The sequence below is a fragment of the Clytia hemisphaerica genome, unplaced genomic scaffold (genome assembly GCF_902728285.1).
Source record: "Clytia hemisphaerica strain Z4C2 unplaced genomic scaffold, Clytia hemisphaerica genome assembly, whole genome shotgun sequence".
In the NCBI taxonomy this organism is placed as follows: Eukaryota; Metazoa; Cnidaria; class Hydrozoa; order Leptothecata; family Clytiidae; genus Clytia; species Clytia hemisphaerica.
In genome coordinates this window covers 316748-338602 of record NW_027104599.1, presented here as the reverse complement: position 1 = coordinate 338602, position 21855 = coordinate 316748, and the positions used below count along the sequence as shown (strand labels likewise).

The 21855-nt window shown below is 37.3% G+C and overlaps 1 protein-coding gene and 1 long non-coding RNA gene across 3 annotated transcripts; both read right to left on the bottom strand.

Moving 5' to 3' along the window:
- Positions 1–464: 464 nt before the first annotated feature.
- LOC136824113 (uncharacterized) lies at positions 465–3805 on the bottom strand. The gene is made up of 2 exons (XM_067080278.1): positions 3548–3805; positions 465–3218 (listed from the first exon to the last, which is right to left on the bottom strand). Exons 1-2 carry the CDS (start codon positions 3705–3707, stop codon positions 562–564), a joined length of 2817 nt encoding a protein of 938 aa, XP_066936379.1. The 5' UTR covers positions 3708–3805; the 3' UTR covers positions 465–561.
- Positions 3806–10552: 6747 nt separating this feature from the next.
- On the bottom strand, positions 10553–11541 carry LOC136824122 (uncharacterized). 2 transcript variants are annotated; one of them, XR_010849097.1, is made up of 3 exons: positions 11394–11541; positions 11136–11245; positions 10553–10583 (listed from the first exon to the last, which is right to left on the bottom strand). It is a non-coding gene; the product is annotated as an uncharacterized lncRNA (long non-coding RNA). The 2 variants fall into 2 exon arrangements; XR_010849096.1 differs by lacking the exon at positions 10553–10583 and adding an exon at positions 10995–11022.
- Between the last annotated feature and the right edge of the window lie 10314 nt (positions 11542–21855).

Sequence of the window (21855 nt, the reverse complement as noted above, 5' to 3'; positions counted from 1 at the left end):
ACTTATGTTTCAAATATCGAAAAATAAAAAAGAAATAAAAATAAGCACATTTAAAATATGCGAACAGACGAAGGTATTATCAGTGTTGTTTACACAAAAGACAGCTCCAATATTTAAATCTTGCGCTCGATCTATAGGCAAAGGCTGAAGAGTAGTGGCCATAACTCGGAAAGGAAGGAACATTATGACGTAGCCTATATCGAGTTATGTAGAATGAAATGTAAAGAAATTAAAAAAAAACAGTGAATTATACAATCTCTAGTGTATTATTGAATATATTACATAGAACTCTAGTTTAAAAATTTCTAAAAAGGCTTAGACAGTTTACTGGGTCATACCTAGGTGGGCTTATGTTTTAAAACTATTCTAAACTATTAGTTAGTTTAATTTACTACCCTAGTAGTTTAATTAGTGCACTGTACAAAAAGAGTCGTAATTCAATTCAAAAAGTTATGTCCACGGTCGAATCTCTCAGAGGGTTTAAGTAGTCTTAAGATGTACCAGATTTAAAATCTCAATAAGGAACAAAGTATAAGTAAAATAAACTTTCATAATAATCAATTACAACCGGACTTCTCTTTTTCTTTTAACACCACTAGCTTGCAATTTTGAATGAAACTTCGGAAACATTCTTAACTCATCCTGCAAATCAGTCAATTCTTCCATCAAGAGACGAAAAGCAATGTTCTCTTTCTCATAGATATGGCGTTCTTTCTGCAGTATCAACTCAACCGACCCGACGTTTGAAATACGAGCTATACCAGAGAAGCTGTGAGATTGAATGAAGCTTGGCCTACAGTACGCGTCAATCCAATGTCCAGCCGCTTGTAAATCAGGGAATTTGCCCAAAACACTGTAGGTTGTTTGCTGACCTCTTAAGAACGCTTGGATGTTTTCATCAGTGGGAAATTCTGCATTAGGTTGGTCCCAATGAAGTCTGGGTTGACCTTCTTGGTAAAGAGATGTTAGATTCTCGACACGAATGGATACAAGTCGAGCATAAGATTCATGCTGAGAGAAATCCTCTTTCAAGTCACGAATAAGTTTCTCTAAACTTTGTTTCTCTTTGTTTATATTGCTTTGACCGTTTATTTGGAAAGCTTGTAAAGAAGTCAACTGCCAAGCTATATCTGAATAAAAATCATCTTGAAACACAGTTTTAAAAACGCGTAGAATGGCTTTATACCGTACCGACGACAGTCTCCCAACACGTTTTTCTTCTTCAAGAACGATTTCAAAGATTTCAACAGCCAACGTTAGAAGCATTTTACAAGTCTCCGTTTTCTCTAGATTAACTTTCGCCACGAGCTTTAAGAATTTCTTCCAATTCTTCTTGTAGAATGGGATTTGTAATAAGGCTGGTAGTAACTCATGGGTGAGTGGAAAATCAGGCTGTGATAGGAGAAATTTAATAACAGTCCGGTAGTAAGCGTGATCAGGTTCCATGTCTGGTTCGGGGTATTGTGGATCTTGTAAAAGAAGAGAATAATTGACAAGCAGTAAGCGAAAATTAGTATTCGATTTCAGTTTCTGGATATCTATATCAGGGTCTGTGAGTAGTGACCAAAGAGTGTATCCCATTATGTCATCGTCTAGGGTGACAGCTTCTGTGGCAAGCATCTTGCTCAGAATATAATGGTAAGAATCGCCACGTTCAAAAAGTGCAGTCAAAACCCAACACAGATCTTCTGTATCATCCCAGGTACAATTTGGTAAAGCACAGTAAACAACTTTCACCAATTCTGTCATGAACTTGCAATGTGATTTCTCTTTCTCTTTCGGTAAAACACGGAAAAGTTTATCAATCAAACCACTAAATTCCTTTAAATCTGTGATTCTCTTACAAATTTTCACCAACTTTTTGGGGTTTTCGATAACAACACCACGAACATAAATGATTTCAGTCAGAAATGTTATTTCATCGTCAAAGGCAGCAGTCATTTCAGGAGCTATAAGAAGCCAGTTCATATAAAGATCAATAACAGATTTGAAGACTTCTGTACTGCTGTAGGTTTTCTCTCGTTCAGTTATAAGAAGTAATACTTTCCCAACCAAACGTGAATTATTTGTGTTGAGAAGCTGATTAAAAATATCATGTATTTCGTTCTTGTAAGTAACAGTATCTTTAAATAGTGGTTTAATAGCAGCATATAGCAATGGCGTGTAGGCGTCGACGGACAGCCTCATTTTCAAACATTTGATTAGGAATTTGTTAACAATGGAATACTTTGAATGACACTCTGTTGGCAAGTCAGCACAAAATTGCAGCACAAGCCCAATATTTGATATAATTTGTTGACATGTTGATAATTTCTCCCACCAAAGATTGGAGAAATATTCATCTGTGAACACTTTTTGAAAGATCTTTGTCCACAGCGGGTAATATGGCTCCGATCCATTTGGGTAGGAAGTTATAGGAGCTGTGCTGATTTCGTGAAATTCTGGAAGCTTTTCTAAACAAATGTTGATGACTTTATCTGTAATTTCTTTAATTCCGCAATCAGAAGAAATATCGATCCATCGAAAAAGCTCCTCCACCTGCGTGTGAGAAATAATATCGTCAATAGTGTCTTCAAGATCTTTCCACTGAAAAGATTTCAGAAGTTTAGCGAGGGCTTGTTCTGAGCTTTTTGGCATTTTGTCGACAAATTTTTCGTCATAATCAATTTTTTCAGCATAGAATTTTCGTAGAAACATTTTGGCCATTTCAACATCATCAGCATTGACTAATAACTGGGTCATTGTGAGTAAAGGTTCATCATCAGGGTACCATAATCCCTCTTCTTCTTCTTCGACGAAAGGTCCATCATCTAAATCGTTATATCTTGATTGCTTGAAAAAACTACTTGATGCCTTCTCTATAACTGATTTGATTGAAGATATGAATCTTGGTGACGAGACTTGGATTTCATCTTTGATAAAGCACAGACTTTCATACCACATCTCTTTTTGTGTGAATAACTCTAGCTGAGAGTGTTTTGGTAAACAGAGGATTATGTATCGGTAATACCAACGTTCACGAGTTGCAGAATGAGAATATTCTTCTTTGTTGATCTTTTCCTTTTTGTCTTCCCAGAATAATGGTTGCTGGTTGCCATGGGTACACATATGAATTGACGGAGAGAAGGATATTCGCCGAAAGTTGCTGTTCTTTATTTTACCATCGAAGCTGAATGCTCCGAAAATTTTGGTTCCCTCACGCACTGGTTCGTCGTTTGCTTAAAATAAGGGAAGAAAACATATTTGATAAATAGACTGTTTTTTATTTAAAATTATTTCTGATTACCACCTGGAATAATTCAGCATGTAACAGTGCAAATCTATATTGTGAGGCTCCCCATTAGTTTATGTAAAGTATTGTATGAATTTCAAGTTCCACTTTCTAAATCGTGTGATTGAGAAAAATCATTGCTGATTTACTGTTTCCTCTCCTTCCTATTTGAAACGCTTTAAAAATGATTTATAAGTGCTATGATAAATTGGCATAGATTTTTAAAAACCCAACTAAGATTGAACATACTTCATACTTAGACCCTAAAGAATATACCTATGAAAGTTTTTCCATCGACACCAAGTCCTCCTTCATCTTTCACCCAACGACACAATTTCCCAATATAAAAAGATGCTTGGTCTTTTTTCTCCAGCTTCGAATTAGCCATCTGTAGGTACGAGGCTAATGCAAAGTCATTGCCTGTCAAACCATCCATTCCCTTCTGAAGTGTGGTTGGTTCATATTGGTGTTGTAGAGTCCACCCATAAGGATTGAAAAAATAGTTATCTTCTCTTCGTTTTACCGTTCGATGGTTGATCTATTCAAAGTAAATAATGCATTTTGAGGAAATGAGGAATCATATGAAAAAACATAATCTCTCTTGTGGTAAAATCTTAGTGAGAGACACTAACCTTTACCCTGGACCCAGTTTCTCGATCCTGGCCAAGCGAAATCTTAGATTAAAGTTTTTTGAAAAGGGTACCCTAATTGGGTACCTACTTCTCAATATTGATGAGCATATTCTTAAACTAAAATTTCAAAGATTGCAGATAAAGCTTTGGTCCAGGGTATAAAGGATATGAAGGGGATAGGATTGAACTTGAATTCAGACTTCTTAAAATTACGTCTTTCTCTGATTTTGTAAACTGAGGCAAGGACATTAACTGTTATACTAGATCAATCATAGAAGTGAGATGAAAATAAAAATAAATAACTTAATGATGCATGTCTATTAGGTCATGAAGTAGCCTACAGGTAGTTCATGATGGAGCATTTAAATAGCATGTATTTTTATGAAGAAGTGCAAATTTGATAAAATAACAACTTCATATACCTTAGTCAACGCAGNTGCTTTCAGGTGACTGTAACTGTTTTTTTCTTTTCTTCTTAAGCCTCAAGAACGCAGAGGAACGAAGGAGCTCGTCAAGGAGCATCGGAGAAAAAGCATTGGTAAGTTATTCAATCCATCCAAATCTTTTTTCATTGTCTATAACAAAAATTAAAATGGGGTTATCTTTTGGTCTCCTTAGTAGGGTTCTCCTTGATCCTTAGCCTCTTTGGTTGGGCTCAACCGCATTGCTTAGTTCGAAAGAAGATACGATTTTGAAGCTTTTTTGAGAAGCCCAAAAACTGACGTTGTAGGCAAACTTCTACACCCCCCAAGAACAATAACGATTTAGTCAAACCCACAAAAGATTGTTATTCATTGGATGATGGAGCATGAAATTTTGAGAAAAAAAGGTTTACTGAAACAAGTCTTGCTTACACTCAAACACCAGAAAGATATGACAATTTAAAGTTCAAATCTGTGGAATCTGTATTTTAGACAAAATTCGAAGTCAATCGTACTCTAATGATAGAATTTTGAAATTTGAAAGCCTTTTCTTTATTGTTTTATACTCTTTTGCTCCTGATTTCATTGCTGATATCGATCATAAATCTTTTGCTAGGCCTACTTGGTGGCCCCGCGCAAAAAAATCAAAACTCTACTTTCAAAAATCACTGCGGTGCGTCCCACAAAGGCTACTGAACAAAGGATTGGCTTCCTACATTTAATGAATTTAGGCTCTAAGGAATCCAAAATTGTTCTGAATTTTTTTTTTCCTTTTCTTAATACAATTTTCTGTAATTCTATTTGTCGAACGAGTACAAGGTTCCTCCTTGCTGTAAAAGCGGGCCACCACCCGACAAGCCGGACGGCCTTGGGGACTGGGTCCGGAATTGGGCTGCAGTCCCAAGGTCTTTTTAAAAAGAAAATATGCCACCACCTAAAAAAAACATTTGTGTTCTTCTTTTCTCAGTTTCTCTTGAAATTCTTTTTTTTCAATGACAGAAATAAGAAATTTCCTTTAGATTGTTGGAACGGGGTTGAATCCCTTTTTGCTAAATCATTTCTATGACATCGAAAAGCATCTTTTGAAAGTCACACTAAATTTAGTCTATTTATCTGTAGCAGGGGTAAATAAAGGTCGATCTCTATTAATTTGCCGTTGAGCTTATCATTTAGGTCCATCCAGCCCTTTTCGAGTCGTGTTATTCGCCATCTTCTTCCGCTGGACGTGTCGTATTTCGGTAGGAAATCAAGAATAATATTAATAAGAATAATAAGACCAATCAAAAGCTTCGCGGACTTTCGAAAACACTAGCAACAATTTTTGCGATATTTTTTTTTATCTAGCAACTCCATCGGGCTTAACAGAAAACCGAATAAACGCTCCTCTTGAGAAAAAATCTTAAAAAACGACGCCCCCTCATCATCATCATCCTTCGACCGTTAGGTCGGAAATACCGAGTATCTCTCTTTCCACAGCTCACGGTCTGACATAACTGTTTTCAGTTCTTCTAACTCGAGCCCTGTTTCCCGCCTCAAATTGTCGAGGAAAGTTCGCTTCCTTGAGCGTCTAGGACCAGTAGGGCACCACAATAAGATATCTGAAATGATTTCAGATTTTGCTCTGAAACAATGGCCGGAGAAAGTTAGCCTCCTGGAAAAAAGAACAGAAGAGATTCTAGGGAGACCTTGGTAGATTTGGGCGAGGTTGGGATGATCTCTCCAATCAACACCTAACACTGAACTTTGCTTTGATAATTTTTTATAACGCTGAGTCCAGTGAAATAATCTTAATCGCGCCATCCAGTCTATAAAAAAACCTTTAAGTGGACCCCGGGCTATAGGTGCGTTTGATAAGGCTATACCAATGAAGTATAAGCCCGAAGGGCTAGAAGTCAATCTCCTTGGTAGGATTTGAAGCCAACAAATCCTACCAAAGTTGCGCGGCCTTGAGCGGCTCGCCTGGTTTTTACACAAATGACAGATTGAAACTAAAATTTACCGCTAAATTTCGAAAAGAATATGAATCATAAACAAAGGAATTGCTAGATTCAATCTGTCGTCAAAAATGCGGCGCATTTTTTAAGGCTTCACTTTTTCTTGCCTGAGAAAGGTTGGAAATTGAACTCTAGCCCTACGGGCTTTAAACTCAATGCTTCAAATCCCACCAAAGAGATTGACTTCTAGCCTTTGGCTTCTACTGAATTGGGTTGTACCCTCGGGTACTACTTAAAGCAGAATTAGGGAAAAAGAGGGAACTTTCAAAAATATTTTCCCAAAAATCAATAAGGTACTTATGTGGACGGCCCCTTATTTGGATTTTTAACATTTTTCTCTCAAAATGGCGATCTCGCCTAACGCTCCTAGGCTACTTCACTGGAATCAGCGTCATAAAAAATCATCAAAAAGCAAAGTTCAGCCAAAAGTAGACTCTAGTCTAGGGGGGCTGGAATAAGAATGTCCTGGATGGAACATTTTCAAAAAATTAATTAGCGGGTCCCGAGTAAATGGTGAATAAAGTGCCCTTGTCAGTGTTAATAATTTTGAATTTGAATACCGTATATTAGTTTGAATAAACGCGCAGGGCGGGGCGTTTATTTAATATTTTCGATTTTAGGAGGGGCGTTTAAAAGTAAGGGGTGTTTATAAAATTATTTTAGTCTTAAGTCGAATATTTAGAGTAAATACCAAATATACCCTTTGTTTTAGTTATTTATCAGAATTTTAGTGCAAAATTTCTTTGGTTCAACGACTAAAATTGCATCGAAAACTGCTCTGGTTACAAGAAATTACTATAATCTTCCTTTTCAAACCCAATCAATACTGGTATTTTTATTAAATTCTCTTTCATCACCAAATAACGTTTTGGTATAATACTACTGTCCCTTAAAATAAAATAAATAAGAGCGTCTACCTACAATGTACAGTAAAAATTTCGTTTTTAAGGTAAAATAAAAAAATATCCTACCCGTGTACTATCATATATATAAGATAAAAATTTACCCAAAGAAGGGTAAAGGGGGACCTACTATGCCTGAAGAAGGCTGCAGTGAGCTATGGGGCCTATCCATGCATGACTGGAGACCCACTTCAGGCAACTCTTCAGGAAATCCTGATAGGAGGGAAATCGCCCTGAAAATAGGAGGAATGGAAAGGGGACCAAAAGGAAAGGTAGGCAAAAAAAATGTGATAAAGTCAAAAAGACCCTGACCTACACTACACTAACAAAATATACATAAAATATAAGTTTCGTTTTAATTATCAATGTATTATAATATATTTTAATGTTTAAAAACTGAAAATAGACAGCCTCAATCATACCGACAAGCCAGAAAAGGGGCTAAAGGAACTGGTGAGCTAAAGGACTGGCAAGGAGTATAATCCTCAAGGAAAGAATGTGACCAAACAAAGGGAGAAGGAGGAGACTAAGGGAGGTTGTGAACTACAGTATTGAAGTATTAAAGTATCAAGTTTCTAATAAACGCCCCTCCCCTAGGGGCCGGGGAGTTCATTCGAAGGGGGCGTTTATTTAATAATTTTGCTTTTAGGAGGGCGTTTAAAAGAGGGGGCGTTTAAATCCGAAGTAATACGGTATATCATCATATTTTAATGGCTGCTGGAAAATTCGATGTGTTCTTTCCTCATGGGGCTCCTAGATTTTTCAAACAGATACAAGGCCATTCGAGACAGTTCCTGGATTTTCTGAACAGGTTTGGTGTACTGTTTCCTAGATTTCGACTGGGTGTTCAGCGATGACGTGTTTCCTGGAAAACACCCATAAATCTTTCCTCCTAGTAAAACAGAACAGATATTTCGAAAAAATGCGCCGGCGGCTGCTCTTGACAGATATTCAGTATATTTTCATTGCACTACATTGCCTTGTATTAGACACTAAAATCCTTAAGATTTGAGAGGCAACAGTTAGGTGGGAAGTTCAACGCATTTCTCTTTCATTCTGTGGCATCATTTCTGACTTGGTGTTTTTTAAATCCCTTTTTTCAATAGTTTTGTATATCATGATTTATGAGATTTAGAGAGAGCGTCATTTTTTCTAACTATTTTCCTTTTTTATAGCTTCTCAAATATTGATTTTCAAGTATATGTTCTGATATTTTTTGGAATCCTTGGATAAATATCTTTCATTTGAGCCATATATGAGCTTCTAATTTTCAATTTCATTTTCAAGCCCCAGCAAAAGTGATGACCAGCAAAATGGTCAAAATTTTTCTCACCACTCGTTTTTGAGACCAGGACCCTGCCGACGCACCGGACTTAACGAACACCGGACACGCGAAAGTCCGGTGTGAAATGAGAATTTTTTTCCCACCGGACAATTTCTAAACCGGACTTAAGGAAGTCGGATGTCCGGTGTCGGAGAAGGATATTTTTTCCCACCGGACAATCAAAACACCGGACATGACCAGTCCGGTGTGTCCGGAGTTTCTTAATTTTTTGTTTCATAAATGTCAGGCGTCCAAAATTCCCTGTATGAAACACCGGAATGACACCGGACTTATTGCGTCCGGTGTAGCGAAAGGATACTTTTGCCACCAGACAAATACACCGGACAGTCCGGTGTGTCGGCAGGGTCCTAATTGATCATTTAAAAAAGTTAGTTTGCTTTTAACAATTCTGTGCACACAAAGCATGCTTTTATGGCTTTTGACTTTATAAAATACCTGATTACAAAAAGAAGTCATATAATCAATGTTTTTACTTTTCGCTATGTTATTATTAATCATTGTCAAAATCGCTGTTCACGAAAAATACATTGTGCTATATAATTTTGTTGTCATTTTTATGTACAATATTTTCCAAGATGGTAGCCGAGTAGTGCGAACGAGAAAATGGCTGACCTCTAAAACCCAAAATATCTACAACTAAAATCTGCACAAATCTATCTTTATCTCAATAATCTATAAAGGCTTCGATCACAGACATTGATCATCTCATCACGAAGAAGTTCAACGAACTTGATGTCCTCTTTGAAGAAAAGCTTAGCAGGCTCAAACAAGATATCACCAACAAAATTAGGGATGAAATCATTTCAGAATTGTCTTCTTCTTTTGACAAGAAATTATCTACCGTCAAAGCCGATTACCAGAACCAAATTCGTACCATCAACACCGAATTAAAAGAAGCAACCAACGTCATTGGTAACCTTAAGCAAGAAATTGCTCACATTAAAGACAGAAGTATGAGATCTACACTGATCTTCAGAAATATCCCGTTTAACGGTAACACTGAAACATCATGGGAAGACAACAAAGTTTTACTGGCTTCAGAAATATCCAAGAAATGCACAAACTCCACCTTTGATCATGTAAAGGGCTTTTTATAGTCTTAAAATGGGCAAAAAATGCCATTTTTACTCATTTTTTGCTTTAGTGCGAATCAAAGACCCCCCTGGGGAATGCTGGATTTTTTACCTAGGAGGTTAAAATTTGCGCAAAATGTCTTACAATAGATTAAATTTTCACAAAAAGATACTACACTTTGAATTTTTTGACATCATGCTAAAAATGGGAGTTGACGATCTACCCTACCTACGTAACTTGTAAATATAACTCCTTTTGGTGGGTAGGTCTCATAAAAAAGATCGACCAAAAAGAAGGTGATGTGCAAGTTGATTTTATGCATCTACATTAACCTAGAAAAACTTTTAAATGGCCAGAACATGTTGATACTTGTTTTGTGCCATGAAAAAACATCATTCTTCAAATAGAACCACCTACAACTGCAACTGGTCGGACATATATGATAGCAAAAAGTGATTATGAAAAAACGGTATCCAAGTTTTCTAGCATTTGTTGATTACATGTATCTAGCTCACATTTTCACGCTATTTCTTAGATTATTAGCATATTTACAGCCTATGTAATAACTTTAAAGTATTTCAAAACTTCTCAACTTAAAAAACTTACTTCATTCATGACCAATAATGGCTCAGAATAATTGTTGCTGGCCTAATACTCCCTGGTAGCCCAAATAATAGGCAAAAATCCCCCATCTTTATAATATTCATTTTTTTTATAGAAAATGATCAAAAATTGACAAGTAAACAACCAATATATTTTACAAATTACATTATTAATTAGAAGATTACAAAAGTCTAGTGAAAAATCCAATAGAACACATCTTTGTTATATCAATCTCCTTCAACTGTGTTAGGAATCTTGCAAACACACAAAATCCAAATTGCCATCCATTAAAAATAGCTTTTCATTCAGGAAATCTGATGGTGCGAGAAACAGTGGAGCACTGTAAAGAAAGAATACAAAGGATACATAATTTAAATTTGTTTCATATCATTTTGGTTTTTTAAATTTAATAAAGAATTAGCAAAATCAAATGTTTTAACCTTTCATTAGGTTCGATTGTAATGATGCAACTACGATTCCACTGTGGAACAACTTTCCATTCACTGTTTCTTTGTACTTCTTGTGCACAAAAATATACTCTTTCATCATCAACAACGAAATAGTGAATTTTTGCAATGACCTTTTCTCCGTCCTTGTGGCACATAGCAAAATAGTTAACCGTTTTAACGGCACGTTTGTACTGATATGAGGTGAAATAAACTCCCTTTTTTTTAAGCTGCAAATATTTTTTACAATGTGATTTCAACTTGAACTTTTCAAGTTCTTTCTTATCAAGATGCATTGTTTTTTCATTTACAGCTGTCCAGGAATTTGTGTTTCTAATGTAGAAAAAAATACATTTAAATAATCAAGAAACATTACTTTGATTATTTGAAATCTGTGCATATAGTTTATGATACTTACAAAGATAAGACACAAATAATTTGCTAACCTACGATTTTTCATAAGCATGGATGACAAGGCATTTCGCACAATTTCCTTGGTATTTTGTGATTGCATCATGATATGGATTGCTTTGAGTGCATTGAAAGTCTTAATGATCTATGGAAACAAATTGTAGAGTATTTAACATCATTAAATATCAACAACAACAAATGAGAACAACCAAAATTCTAAAAGAAAGTCAGTTTTCAATACAAAAATTCTGACAGGACAGAGTACGGTTTGGACATGACCTTTATAGAATTACCTGTGTACTACCATTTTTCGTTCCATGGACCTGCTTAATAATTGATCCATTCAAGCTTTCGAAACCAAAACATGAATATGCCCATAGAGGTCCCCAGTACTCAACATAAAGTGGAAGGTGAATCAAATTGTGGATATTCAATCCACTTTTTCTTCGTTCTATTAATAAAACGATTCAGTCATTACAATAATCAAAAATGAAAATTTTTATAAAATGCTTTAAATAGAAGAGAGCTTTCTATGGTAAAAAAAAGGTTTGCGAATGAGTTTTAAAAATCATACCATAAAATTCACTAAAATATTTGTAGAAGAGTTGTCAGCAATCATTTGCCCATTCCAAATCTGTCTTGCTGATTTTTTCGCCAAGTAAAATATGTGTTGCTTCTACAAGCAGCGCTAGGTGATTCCAGTAGATTGGCAAAAGTATACCTTCCAAACAGGGTAGCGAATAATACAGTAACCAAGTTCTTAATTCATTAGCTAGAACAACATAATAATGATACAATGTAGGCAGAAAAAGCACAATAAATCATTTTTTCCATGAATAGTTTAGTTAGTTGCTTTTTTCAAGATCTAATGTTATTACATCATGAAAATAAAAGAACTGGAAGTTGAAACCCATTATCATAAAAGTAGTTAGGAATTTCGAATTTAAAAGAACAAGTTTATCATTTTTTGTAAAAGTACTTTACTATAAACCTTTTAGATGTCCAAGGTTTCCAGACAGTGGTCTTGGTCTGCGTGATATATAATCCACTGGCCTCATACCTTCTAATCGTACATCTACATCATGAATCTGGATATAGTTAGATAAAATTCAGTCTCTTATGATTGTGTACAAAGGTTAATTAACTAGAACATTAAAAAACTGTTCTCGCTGCAAGCAAGATATCTGAGAAAAACATAATTTTTATTAGTTTAAATTCATACCATGTGTCCAATATAATATTCTGGGTATGTCCTGTTTTCTTTATAAAAGATTCTATGCTCTGAGGGGTCAAACCAGCATGCAACTAAGACCTTTGCGACACCCAATAAAACTCCGTGCATGTAGTCAGGGACAACACCGTCTATTATACTGAATTCTGGTATAAGGTGAAGGGAAGATGGCCCTTTGATACTATTGACCTAAAAAGATAACGTGTGATACAATAATACTCTTATGTCTTTTTTAAATAAAATACTTAAAATGAAAGATAAAAAAAGAAAAGCAAGCTAAAAGATATGATAATACTTTAAATGTGAATGAGTTACTTTTTGTCCTGTTGAGATGGCTTTTATGGCGTCATTAAAAGTCTTCTCATCATTTCTCTTTGCACTCTTCTTCTGATCGATTGCTTCTGAATATGGAACTAATACGCCGAAAGCTGGCCAATCAGGCCGAACCTGCATTGCAGGGAAAAATCTCCCTGCAGGCGAGCTACCTGCGCCAAGCTAAACCAGTTAAACCAGCAGCAAAAATATCATAAACTAGACTGTGAAAAAAGTTTAACGCTTGGATTCCCAGGCTAGGAGGATTTATACATGCGCGCAGTATATTATTCTGGAACATATTTGATGTTCCAAAGCTTTCCCAGGGTCATTCATCTGGATGAAACTTAAGTAGCCAGTCTTGCGCAAATGTCCTGTTGTAGCTCGATTGCATCTTGAGCGTTATTAATCTATTCTAAAAGTTTCGTATCATCAACAAACAGGAACATATAAGCCTTCGTTACCTCACGAAGATCGTAGACAACAAAGAGCAATGGAACAAGAGCACTTCCCTATAGAACTATACTTCGTTTTTTTGACAGTTTTCCATTGACATCTTACGTATTGATGTCGATTCGACAGAAAGGACTTTATCCAAATCTTTAATTCCATATGCATCGAGCTTTTTCAGGAGTCTTCGATGTGGAACTGTGTCAAACGTCTTAGCGAAGTCGAGGTATATACCGGGTGACCCACGAAAAAGTTCAGACGTTTCTCGACGTCTCGAGGCCGAACAAATGTTCCAAAGTGCTTGGGAGTTTAAATATTTAGAAAGTAGATATCCTAACTTAAAATTTGAGCTATCACTTTTTAAATTTGACCATTTTGTTCTCTACTTATGAGCTTTTAAAGTCAAAATTCACTTTTCGGAAAGTGTAAAAAACACGTAAAAAAGGGGCATCAAATTTGGTATTTTTAGACGTTTTTGATATACAGTTTTTGAAAAAAAATCTGAAAAATCTAGAAAAGCGCCAATTTTTATAAAAACTAGTATTGTTTTAAACAAAAATTACTTTTAAAGGTGTTTTTATTTATTATTAATGTCATAAAACTCGTTAAATAAGTCAATTTGTAAGTGATTTTCTAATTGATTGCATAAATTTAATACCTCTTTTTTATGTGTTTTTTACATTTTCCGAAAAGTGAATTTTGACTTTAAAAGCTTATAAGTAGAGAACAAATTGGTCAAATTTAAAAAGTGATAGCTCAAATTTTAAGTAAGGTTATCTACTTTCTAAATATCTAAACTCCAAGCACTTTGGGACATTTGTTCGGCCTCAAGATGTCGGGAAACGTCTGAACTTTTTCGTGGGTCACCCGGTACTATATAACATCTACTACTTTGTCTTCTGATATTGAATCCGTACATTTACCTAATTAGCTAAGTAACTGTGTCACTGTTGATCTCTTTCCCATGAAGCAATGTTGCTTGTTTGATAATAATTTCTCATCAATGAGGTGTTTCATTATTTGATCTTTCAACAAATTTTCCATTCACCCATTTATCATCAACCTCATCAACGAGAAAAAAGATAAATACTATAAGATCAAATGTGTTTTCAATCGTCAACCCACATCCATTTTGGTTATAGTGAGGTCAGGTAGCACATAAAAACGTAAGAATACTTCAGATGGTGATTAAAGCATGAAATTTGGCACAGATGATCCTTAGAGGGTCTAAAACTTAATTTTAAACAGTAACACCAAATTTTGCCACCTGGCCACCTGCCAGATGACGTCATCAGGTGGCTGGGCAAAAAATTATTATTTTGAAAATATTCAAAATCTGATGGTTCCAGCGGAAAGAGCATGAAATGCTGATAAAAATTGAGGTATAAAACATGCCTTGAAAATCTTCCTATCAAAAGTTACGAAGGTTTAAAGTTTTGTGATGGCGTCATCATAAGCCTTTCCAGGCAAAACTTAAAAACCTCGTAATTTTGGTACAAATTGACCAAATTTCATGTTTTATACATGAATTCATATCAAAATTCATTGCTTTTTCCGATTCTGATGTTCAAATTATATTAAAAGCTTTAAATCCTACAGAATACTAAAACTTAGATTTTGAGCTTTACAAGGCAAATCAATGCAGCGTTCTCCCTTCAGGAACACAGTGTACAACCAACTAATTTTTTTGGCTGTTTTAAGCCTTCCTATGCTGTTTAGACCCAAGCATCAGATGGAACTTCAAATTTTGACATGGATTCATGTATAAAACACTAAATTTAGTCAACTAGTTCCGTTATTACGGGATTTTAGGTTTTGCCTGGAAAGGCTTATGATGACGTCATCACAAAACTTTAAACCTTCATAACTTTTGATAGGAAGATTTGAAGGCATGTTTTATACCTCAATTTTCATCAGCATTTCATGCCCTTTCCGCTGACACCATCAGATTTTAAATATTTTCAAAAAAATAAATTTTTGCTAAGCCACCTGATGACGTCATCTGGCAGGTGGCCAGGTGGCAAAATTTGGTGTTACTGTTTAAAATTAAGTTTTAGACCCTCTAAGGATCATCTGTGCCAAATTCCATGCTTTAATCACCGTCTGAAGTATTTTTGTGCTAACAGACCTCACTATTAATTTCCTTCTTCTTAAATGAGGGCTAGACGATCGATGTTGTAGCAAGTGTTGAGTTTTATTTCTCTTGCCCCATACTGTAAGCCATCAATAATCTAAAGCTCTTCAGATGGAGTAGTTAGAATGTTGAATGATATCTAACAGTGTACAGTTTATGTTTGTGTTATTTTTCTGTTATTTAAAGTTGATGTAAAGTAGTACAATGTGTACTTAGCTCGAGGCTAATCAATATCAACTGTTATTTACAAATCTATCTAGAGGGTTGATACTCAAGATCAACTATTATTTACAAATTAATTTAGGCCTCATTTGATAAAATCGAAGTTCTTCAAAATAAAGCACTGAGAATAATTAATTTCAAGCCTCCAAGACACTCTTCGCGTCATCTTTTTATTAAATCTGCTATTCTGCCTATCAAGAAACAACTCCAGGTGAAGAACTGTCTATTTGCCTTTCATTTTTTACATGATAAACTACCTAAATATTTTGCTGACTTTCTTAGATACTCTCCTGCCCATGAAGGAACAAGACAATCACAACACAAACTGGAACCTTCGAAAACAAAGACGGTAAAGTATGGTTCTTATAACACAACTTCCCAGATAACTAAAGATTGGAATAATCTACACAGAAAACTTACGCCATATATTTGATATTATATTTTGTTATTTTATTTCATTTCAGCTAGATATACATACAGATATACATATTATTGTTCTGGGTTTAATAATTGCTATATCACGGAATCTTGCCATTTCAATTATTTGGCGTGGTGACAGCACGAAACGATCCTCCGCCATCTTCACAAGATAGACATACTGTAATTGTACCACAGAAACCCAGACTTTAATATGGCTAGCTTTAAACCACCAAAGCAATGGGTGTTAACTGAACAAGAGACAATCACTTCCTTTGCAAGTTGGCAAAGCAATATTATTTACCATCTGAGTCTGAACAATGAATTTGCTCAGTTCATCGAACCGACTGCTGCTTGGCAAAAGCAATCCGTTACAAACAGGGGTCTCGCCAACGACCCAAATACAGTCCCAGAAAACCGCAGACGAACCGCTTTGCAAAAGAACATACTCCTTGATCAAATGCTGGGACTAATAGCACAATTCTCGCCTTCATTATTACGCTCGGACATCATCAAACGTAGCACCAGTCTTCAATGGATATGGCAGAGAATCAGAAAGCACTACTCATTTTGCCAGTCTGAAGTTAACTTTTTAAAACTTTCGACTATCAAACGCCAAGAAGGAGAAAGATTTGAGACATTATTCCAAAGAATCGTTGCCCATATTGAGGACAATTTACTAACAACAGAATCAGGGTTAACGCATGACGGAGCCCTGGTAACAGAAAACGAAGAAGAAATGTCCCCAACCACTGAGAGAGACTAGCCGTATATCTATGGCTAAATTTGATTGACGAGCGTCTTCCATCTTATGTCGCTAGAGTATTTGCTCACGATCTACAATCACGCTCGCTAAAGGATATCCAACCACAGATATGTGCGGCAATGGACTCCTTACTTACCGAATTAAATGTCCAAGAGGATATTCAAGTCAACTACTCACGCTCGAGCTACAACAATCGCCGTTATCCTGGAAAACCAAGTCAACGAAATTCACATCCTCAAAAATCACATCAAAAGTCGAAAACCTGCATTCTGTGTAAGGCTGCAAGTCGACCCTACCAAGGACATGATGTTTCCACATGCTGGTTCATCAGTAAATTTGACAAGAAGGAGATCGCAAGCGCACTAGCTGTTGAAGTAGATCCTGGTAACGATCTTGAAGATCCTCTAGATCACAGTGACGTCAAATCGTGTACATCAGCGCCTCCACCCGACAAACTCGAACAAGGTACATCCATCGCTCGAGTTCAATCCAACTCATCGCCATTCTTCTACGCGTTTCTGAAACACCATACATGTCGCGTAGTTATTGACACGGGCGCCACATCCTCGTTAGTTTCTGCTGATTTTATCGCAAGAGCAGGGATCAAACTAACTCCTACATCTCATGCTGCTCGTCAAATTGATAAGACTCCTCTCAACCTCCTCGGCGAAGCAAAGTTTAAATTATTTTTTGGCGATTATGAACTTCCTATTGAGGCATTAGTGACTGAATCATTAGATTGCGACATCCTTGCAGGTGTCCCTTTCTGCAAGTCTAACAACATCGACGTGCATCTTGGTACAGAAGAGATCTCGTTAAACCAGAAACGCATACCGTATGGTTCAAGACCCAATTCCATTCAACACGACATCTACCGAGTCCAATCAACTGTTTTACGAAATGATTCCACATCCGTTGTGTACCCAGGAGAATTCCTTGAGATTCATAACCAAGCAATTTCACATTACGAAGGTGAGGTTGCTATCGAACCTAGAACTGACTCGCCAGCCAATGGTAATTGGCCACCACCTACTATCTCTCGTGTGATTAATGGAACGGTCAGAATTCCAAACGAAACGAACTCTCCTGTCTATGTATCCAAGTCACAACACATTGCAACTATACGACGTGTCACAACACCAACACCGCCAACACCTTTTCATCAGTCTGAAGTCATCTCTCCAGCTTCTAAACAACTGATCACAGACTGCAAACCGAAATCCATCCTTTTTTCCAGCAATATCTTAGTCGATCCTGACAGTCAATTGACACCTAGTGAGAAGGGACAATTTCTCCAACTACATAAAGACTACGACAATGTCTTTAACCCACAATTCGGTGTCTATAACGACAACAGTGGAAGAATACGTGCCAAACTCAATTTCGGTAATGTTGACCCTCCTCCACGAAAACCAAAGTTACCGTTCTACAACCACACTCAGTTACAAACAACTACAGGAGGAAGCCGATAAGTTGGAAGCCCTGGGAGTACTCGCAAAACCTGAAGACGTGGGTGTCGACGTACAGTTTGCTTCTCCAAGTCTACTCGTAAAGAAACCAGACGGCTCCTTTCGATTCTGTACTGCTTTCAACGAATTGTGTCAGTACACGAAAGTCTTACCTGTCGCTTCTCAAAGCTGCGATGACGTCCTACGCCGTTTGTCATCGTGGAAGTACTTAATCAAGACCGACCTCACCAAAAGTTTCTTTCAAATTCCTTTAGATTCCGCTTCCGTACCGTATCTAGGAACAGTAACACCGTTTAAAGGACTGCGTATCTACCTTCGTTCCGCTATGGGTATGCCAGGCTCTTCGGAACATTTGCAAGAACTGACATCCCGTGTTCTTGGTGATTTTATCCAAGAAGGATTTGTTACTGTCCTTGCCGACGACCTTCACGTTGGAGGAAACACTATCCAAGAGACATTTATTAATTGGTCCCGCGTACTCCATCGATTGAGAGAGAACAACCTTACTCTCTCGGCCAGTAAAACCGTAATCTGCCCCAAATCTACCACCGTGCTTGGATGGAGATGGACATCCGGACAGCTGTCTGTCACTCCTCACAAGATCTCGCCTTTGGTTGCATCAGCACCACCCACAACGTGCACTGCTATGCGTTCTTATATCGGTGCATACAAAGCAATCGCTAGATGTATCCCTCGACACTCATCGCTGTTATCGCCACTAGAAGCAATCATCAAAAACATGGACGGTTCTCAGAAAATCAATTGGTCACCTGAGGACTTAGCTCATTTCAAGTCATCTCAAGATGCTCTCAAATCACCAAGCATCCTTACCATCCCGACTCCTGATGATCAACTTATCATGACTGTCGATGCCGCTCCAGTGAACAATGGTATTGGTGCCACCCTCTACATCCTACGAGACAACAAACGTTCTCTTGCAGACAACTTCAGCCTCAAACTGAAGGAGCACCAGTACGGATGGCAGCCTTGCGAACATGAGGCTCTAGCCATAACTGCGGGTGTGAAACACTTCTCACCGTACATCCGCGAATCCAAAAACCCTTTACAACTTCTTTCGGACAATAAGCCGTGTGTCCAGGCATTTGCCAAGTTGAAGCAAGGACATTTTTCAGCATCATCACGAGTATCTACGTTTTTAGCGTGTCTGAGCAACTACCCCATCACAATGTGCCATCTTAAGGGAACGTCAAACCCGACCAGCGATTTTTCATCAAGACATCCTCAAGAGTGCTCTGATTCCTCGTGTCAGATCTGCAAATTCGTTAACGATACTGCATCCTCTGTTGTTGCATCCGTCCAGGTATCTGACGTTCTATCTGGTCAAGCTCGTATGCCATTCTTGAATTCAAACGCATGGAGATCAGCTCAGCATGACTGCAACGATCTTCGTCGTACCTACGCACATCTGTCCAAAGGAACCCGACCTTCTCGAAAAACCAGAAACATCCGAAATTTGCGGCGGTACCTTCAAGTTGCTTCCATTAGTTCCGATGGATTGCTGATTCACCGCAAACAAGATCCATATGTTGCAGAGCGAAAGCTCATCATCGTATCTCAACAGATTCTACCGGGACTCTTAACAGCGTTACACCTACACTTCAGACACGCCACCCGTAACCAACTGCTTCAACTCTTCAACCGCTATTTCTATGCTTTGAACTGTGACGACGCAGTCAAAAACACCGTTACCAACTGCGCCCAATGTACCTCACTCCAACGACTTCCCAAGGAACTCGTGCAACAAAGTTCCTCACCATCACCAAAATCTCCCGGCGAACAGTTTGCTTCTGACGTTATCCGACGTGCCAAACAGAAAATTCTGCTAACTCGTGACGTACATTCATCCTTCACGACGGCCACAACCATTCCAGATGAAACCGCTGACTCCCTTCGTGCATCACTGATCTCCACAACATCACTCGTTCGCAAGGATCAATGCTTTATTAGAGTCGACAACGCCCCAGGATTCCAAGCGCTCCACAATGACGGGATCCTTCATCAACATGGGATCACTATTGATCTTGGACGTATCAAAAATCCGAACAAAAACCCGGTAGCTGAGAGAGCCGTTCAAGAACTTGAGGAAGAGCTTTTGCGAATCAATCCATCCGGTAAAGCCGTTTCATTCTCCGAGCTATCATTGGCTGTAAACACCATCAATTCACGAATACGCAACCGAGGACTCTCAGCCAAAGAAATTTTTGTTCCGTCGCGATCAGATCACTGGAGAAAGTCTTGATATTGACGACAACCATCTCAGTAACCAACAAAAGGAATACCGTCATCGTAATCACGCTGCTAGTGCCCTTTCGAAAATCAAGGGACATCCAATAAAGTTACCAACAAAATCCATCCATGTTGGAGATCTTGTCTATATTAAGAACGATAAAGACAAGTTCAAAGCGCGTGAACGTTATATAGTGATGCAAATCAGAAATAGTGTCGCTATAATCCAGAAGATCAACGGTTCCTCATTTATGTCGAGACGGTACGAGGTGCCTTTAACATCAATCTACCCAGTCCAGCCTGAAGAAATATCTTTCCGTCCACAAAATCCGACCATCGAAAGCGAATCCGATGAAGACGAAGACGAAGATGAAGACGTATCACCATCCGATAATGATGACATCGCAATCGAGAACGAAGCCCCGGTCGCTGCTCGACCACAACGTAATCGACGTGAGCCTCGTTGGCTCCTGGACGATATCTGGGACCGATCATGAGTCCATCACCGTTGTATATATTGAACTTGATATGAGTTATTGTTTCATTTCTTGATGCCAATCCATTGCTATATGGGCATTGAGTTATTACTTACTGGCGTTATTTTTTGCTGGTATTTGGTTATGTTCACTGAAATTGAGTTATTGTTATATATGCTTGTATTGAGTTATTATTGTTTCACTGGCATCAAGTTATTGTTGAGCTATTATTATTTGCTGGTATTGAAATTATGTTTCATTTGCTGGCATTGAATTGATGTTATATTTGCTGGCATCATGTTGATATTATATTTACTGGTTATTGCTATTGGTACAATGGTTTTGTTATTGAGACATGTTATATGGTTTGTTGATTATTGATACTTACACTATGTCAGCATAGGCTGAGTGGAAAGTGACCACGCCATATATTTGATATTATATTTTGTTATTTTATTTCATTTCAGCTAGATATACATACAGATATACATATTATTGTTCTGGGTTTAATAATTGCTATATCACGGAATCTTGCCATTTCAATTATTTGGCGTTAACTAGTTTTTGGGAACTATCCTCGTTGTCTCCCTTCGTTTTTCCATTCAACCATTAATGATACCAGTACACATTAAGCTTCTATGTTTTTCATTTTCCATAGTGAGGGACAACTTAAGCTATTATTATGTAACTACATCACATGTATAAAGTTTTAAAACTGCAAATATTTCATCCAACCGAAATGAAAATTTTACAGTAGAGCATTTATCGGTAAATATATTTCTCTATCTACATCTATCAATGAACGATAGGGGTTGTTTTTTACGCAAGTCTTTTTTCTCTTGATTGATTATTTTCTTTTTTAAAAGGCGTTAAAAAATTCATGGCACCTTTGTTCAAAATGAAAACTTTAAGGCAGTTACCCCCTGATTATGCGAATTTTTCCATTATATTAGCTTCATGTCCGATTATTAAAACAGGGGGTATAGGTGCACATCAATTCATCTCAAGAAAACTGTGAACATGTGAACGTT

Bases quoted from the DNA above. Each gene is read 5' to 3' on its own strand.
- LOC136824113 (XM_067080278.1), bottom strand. From the start codon at position 3,707: ATGGATGGTTTGACAGGCAATGACTTTGCATTAGCCTCGTACCTACAG. The intron at 3,219-3,547 runs GTATATTCTTTA...CCTTATTTTAAG, and splicing joins CGATGGAAAAACTTTCATAG to CAAACGACGAACCAGTGCGT.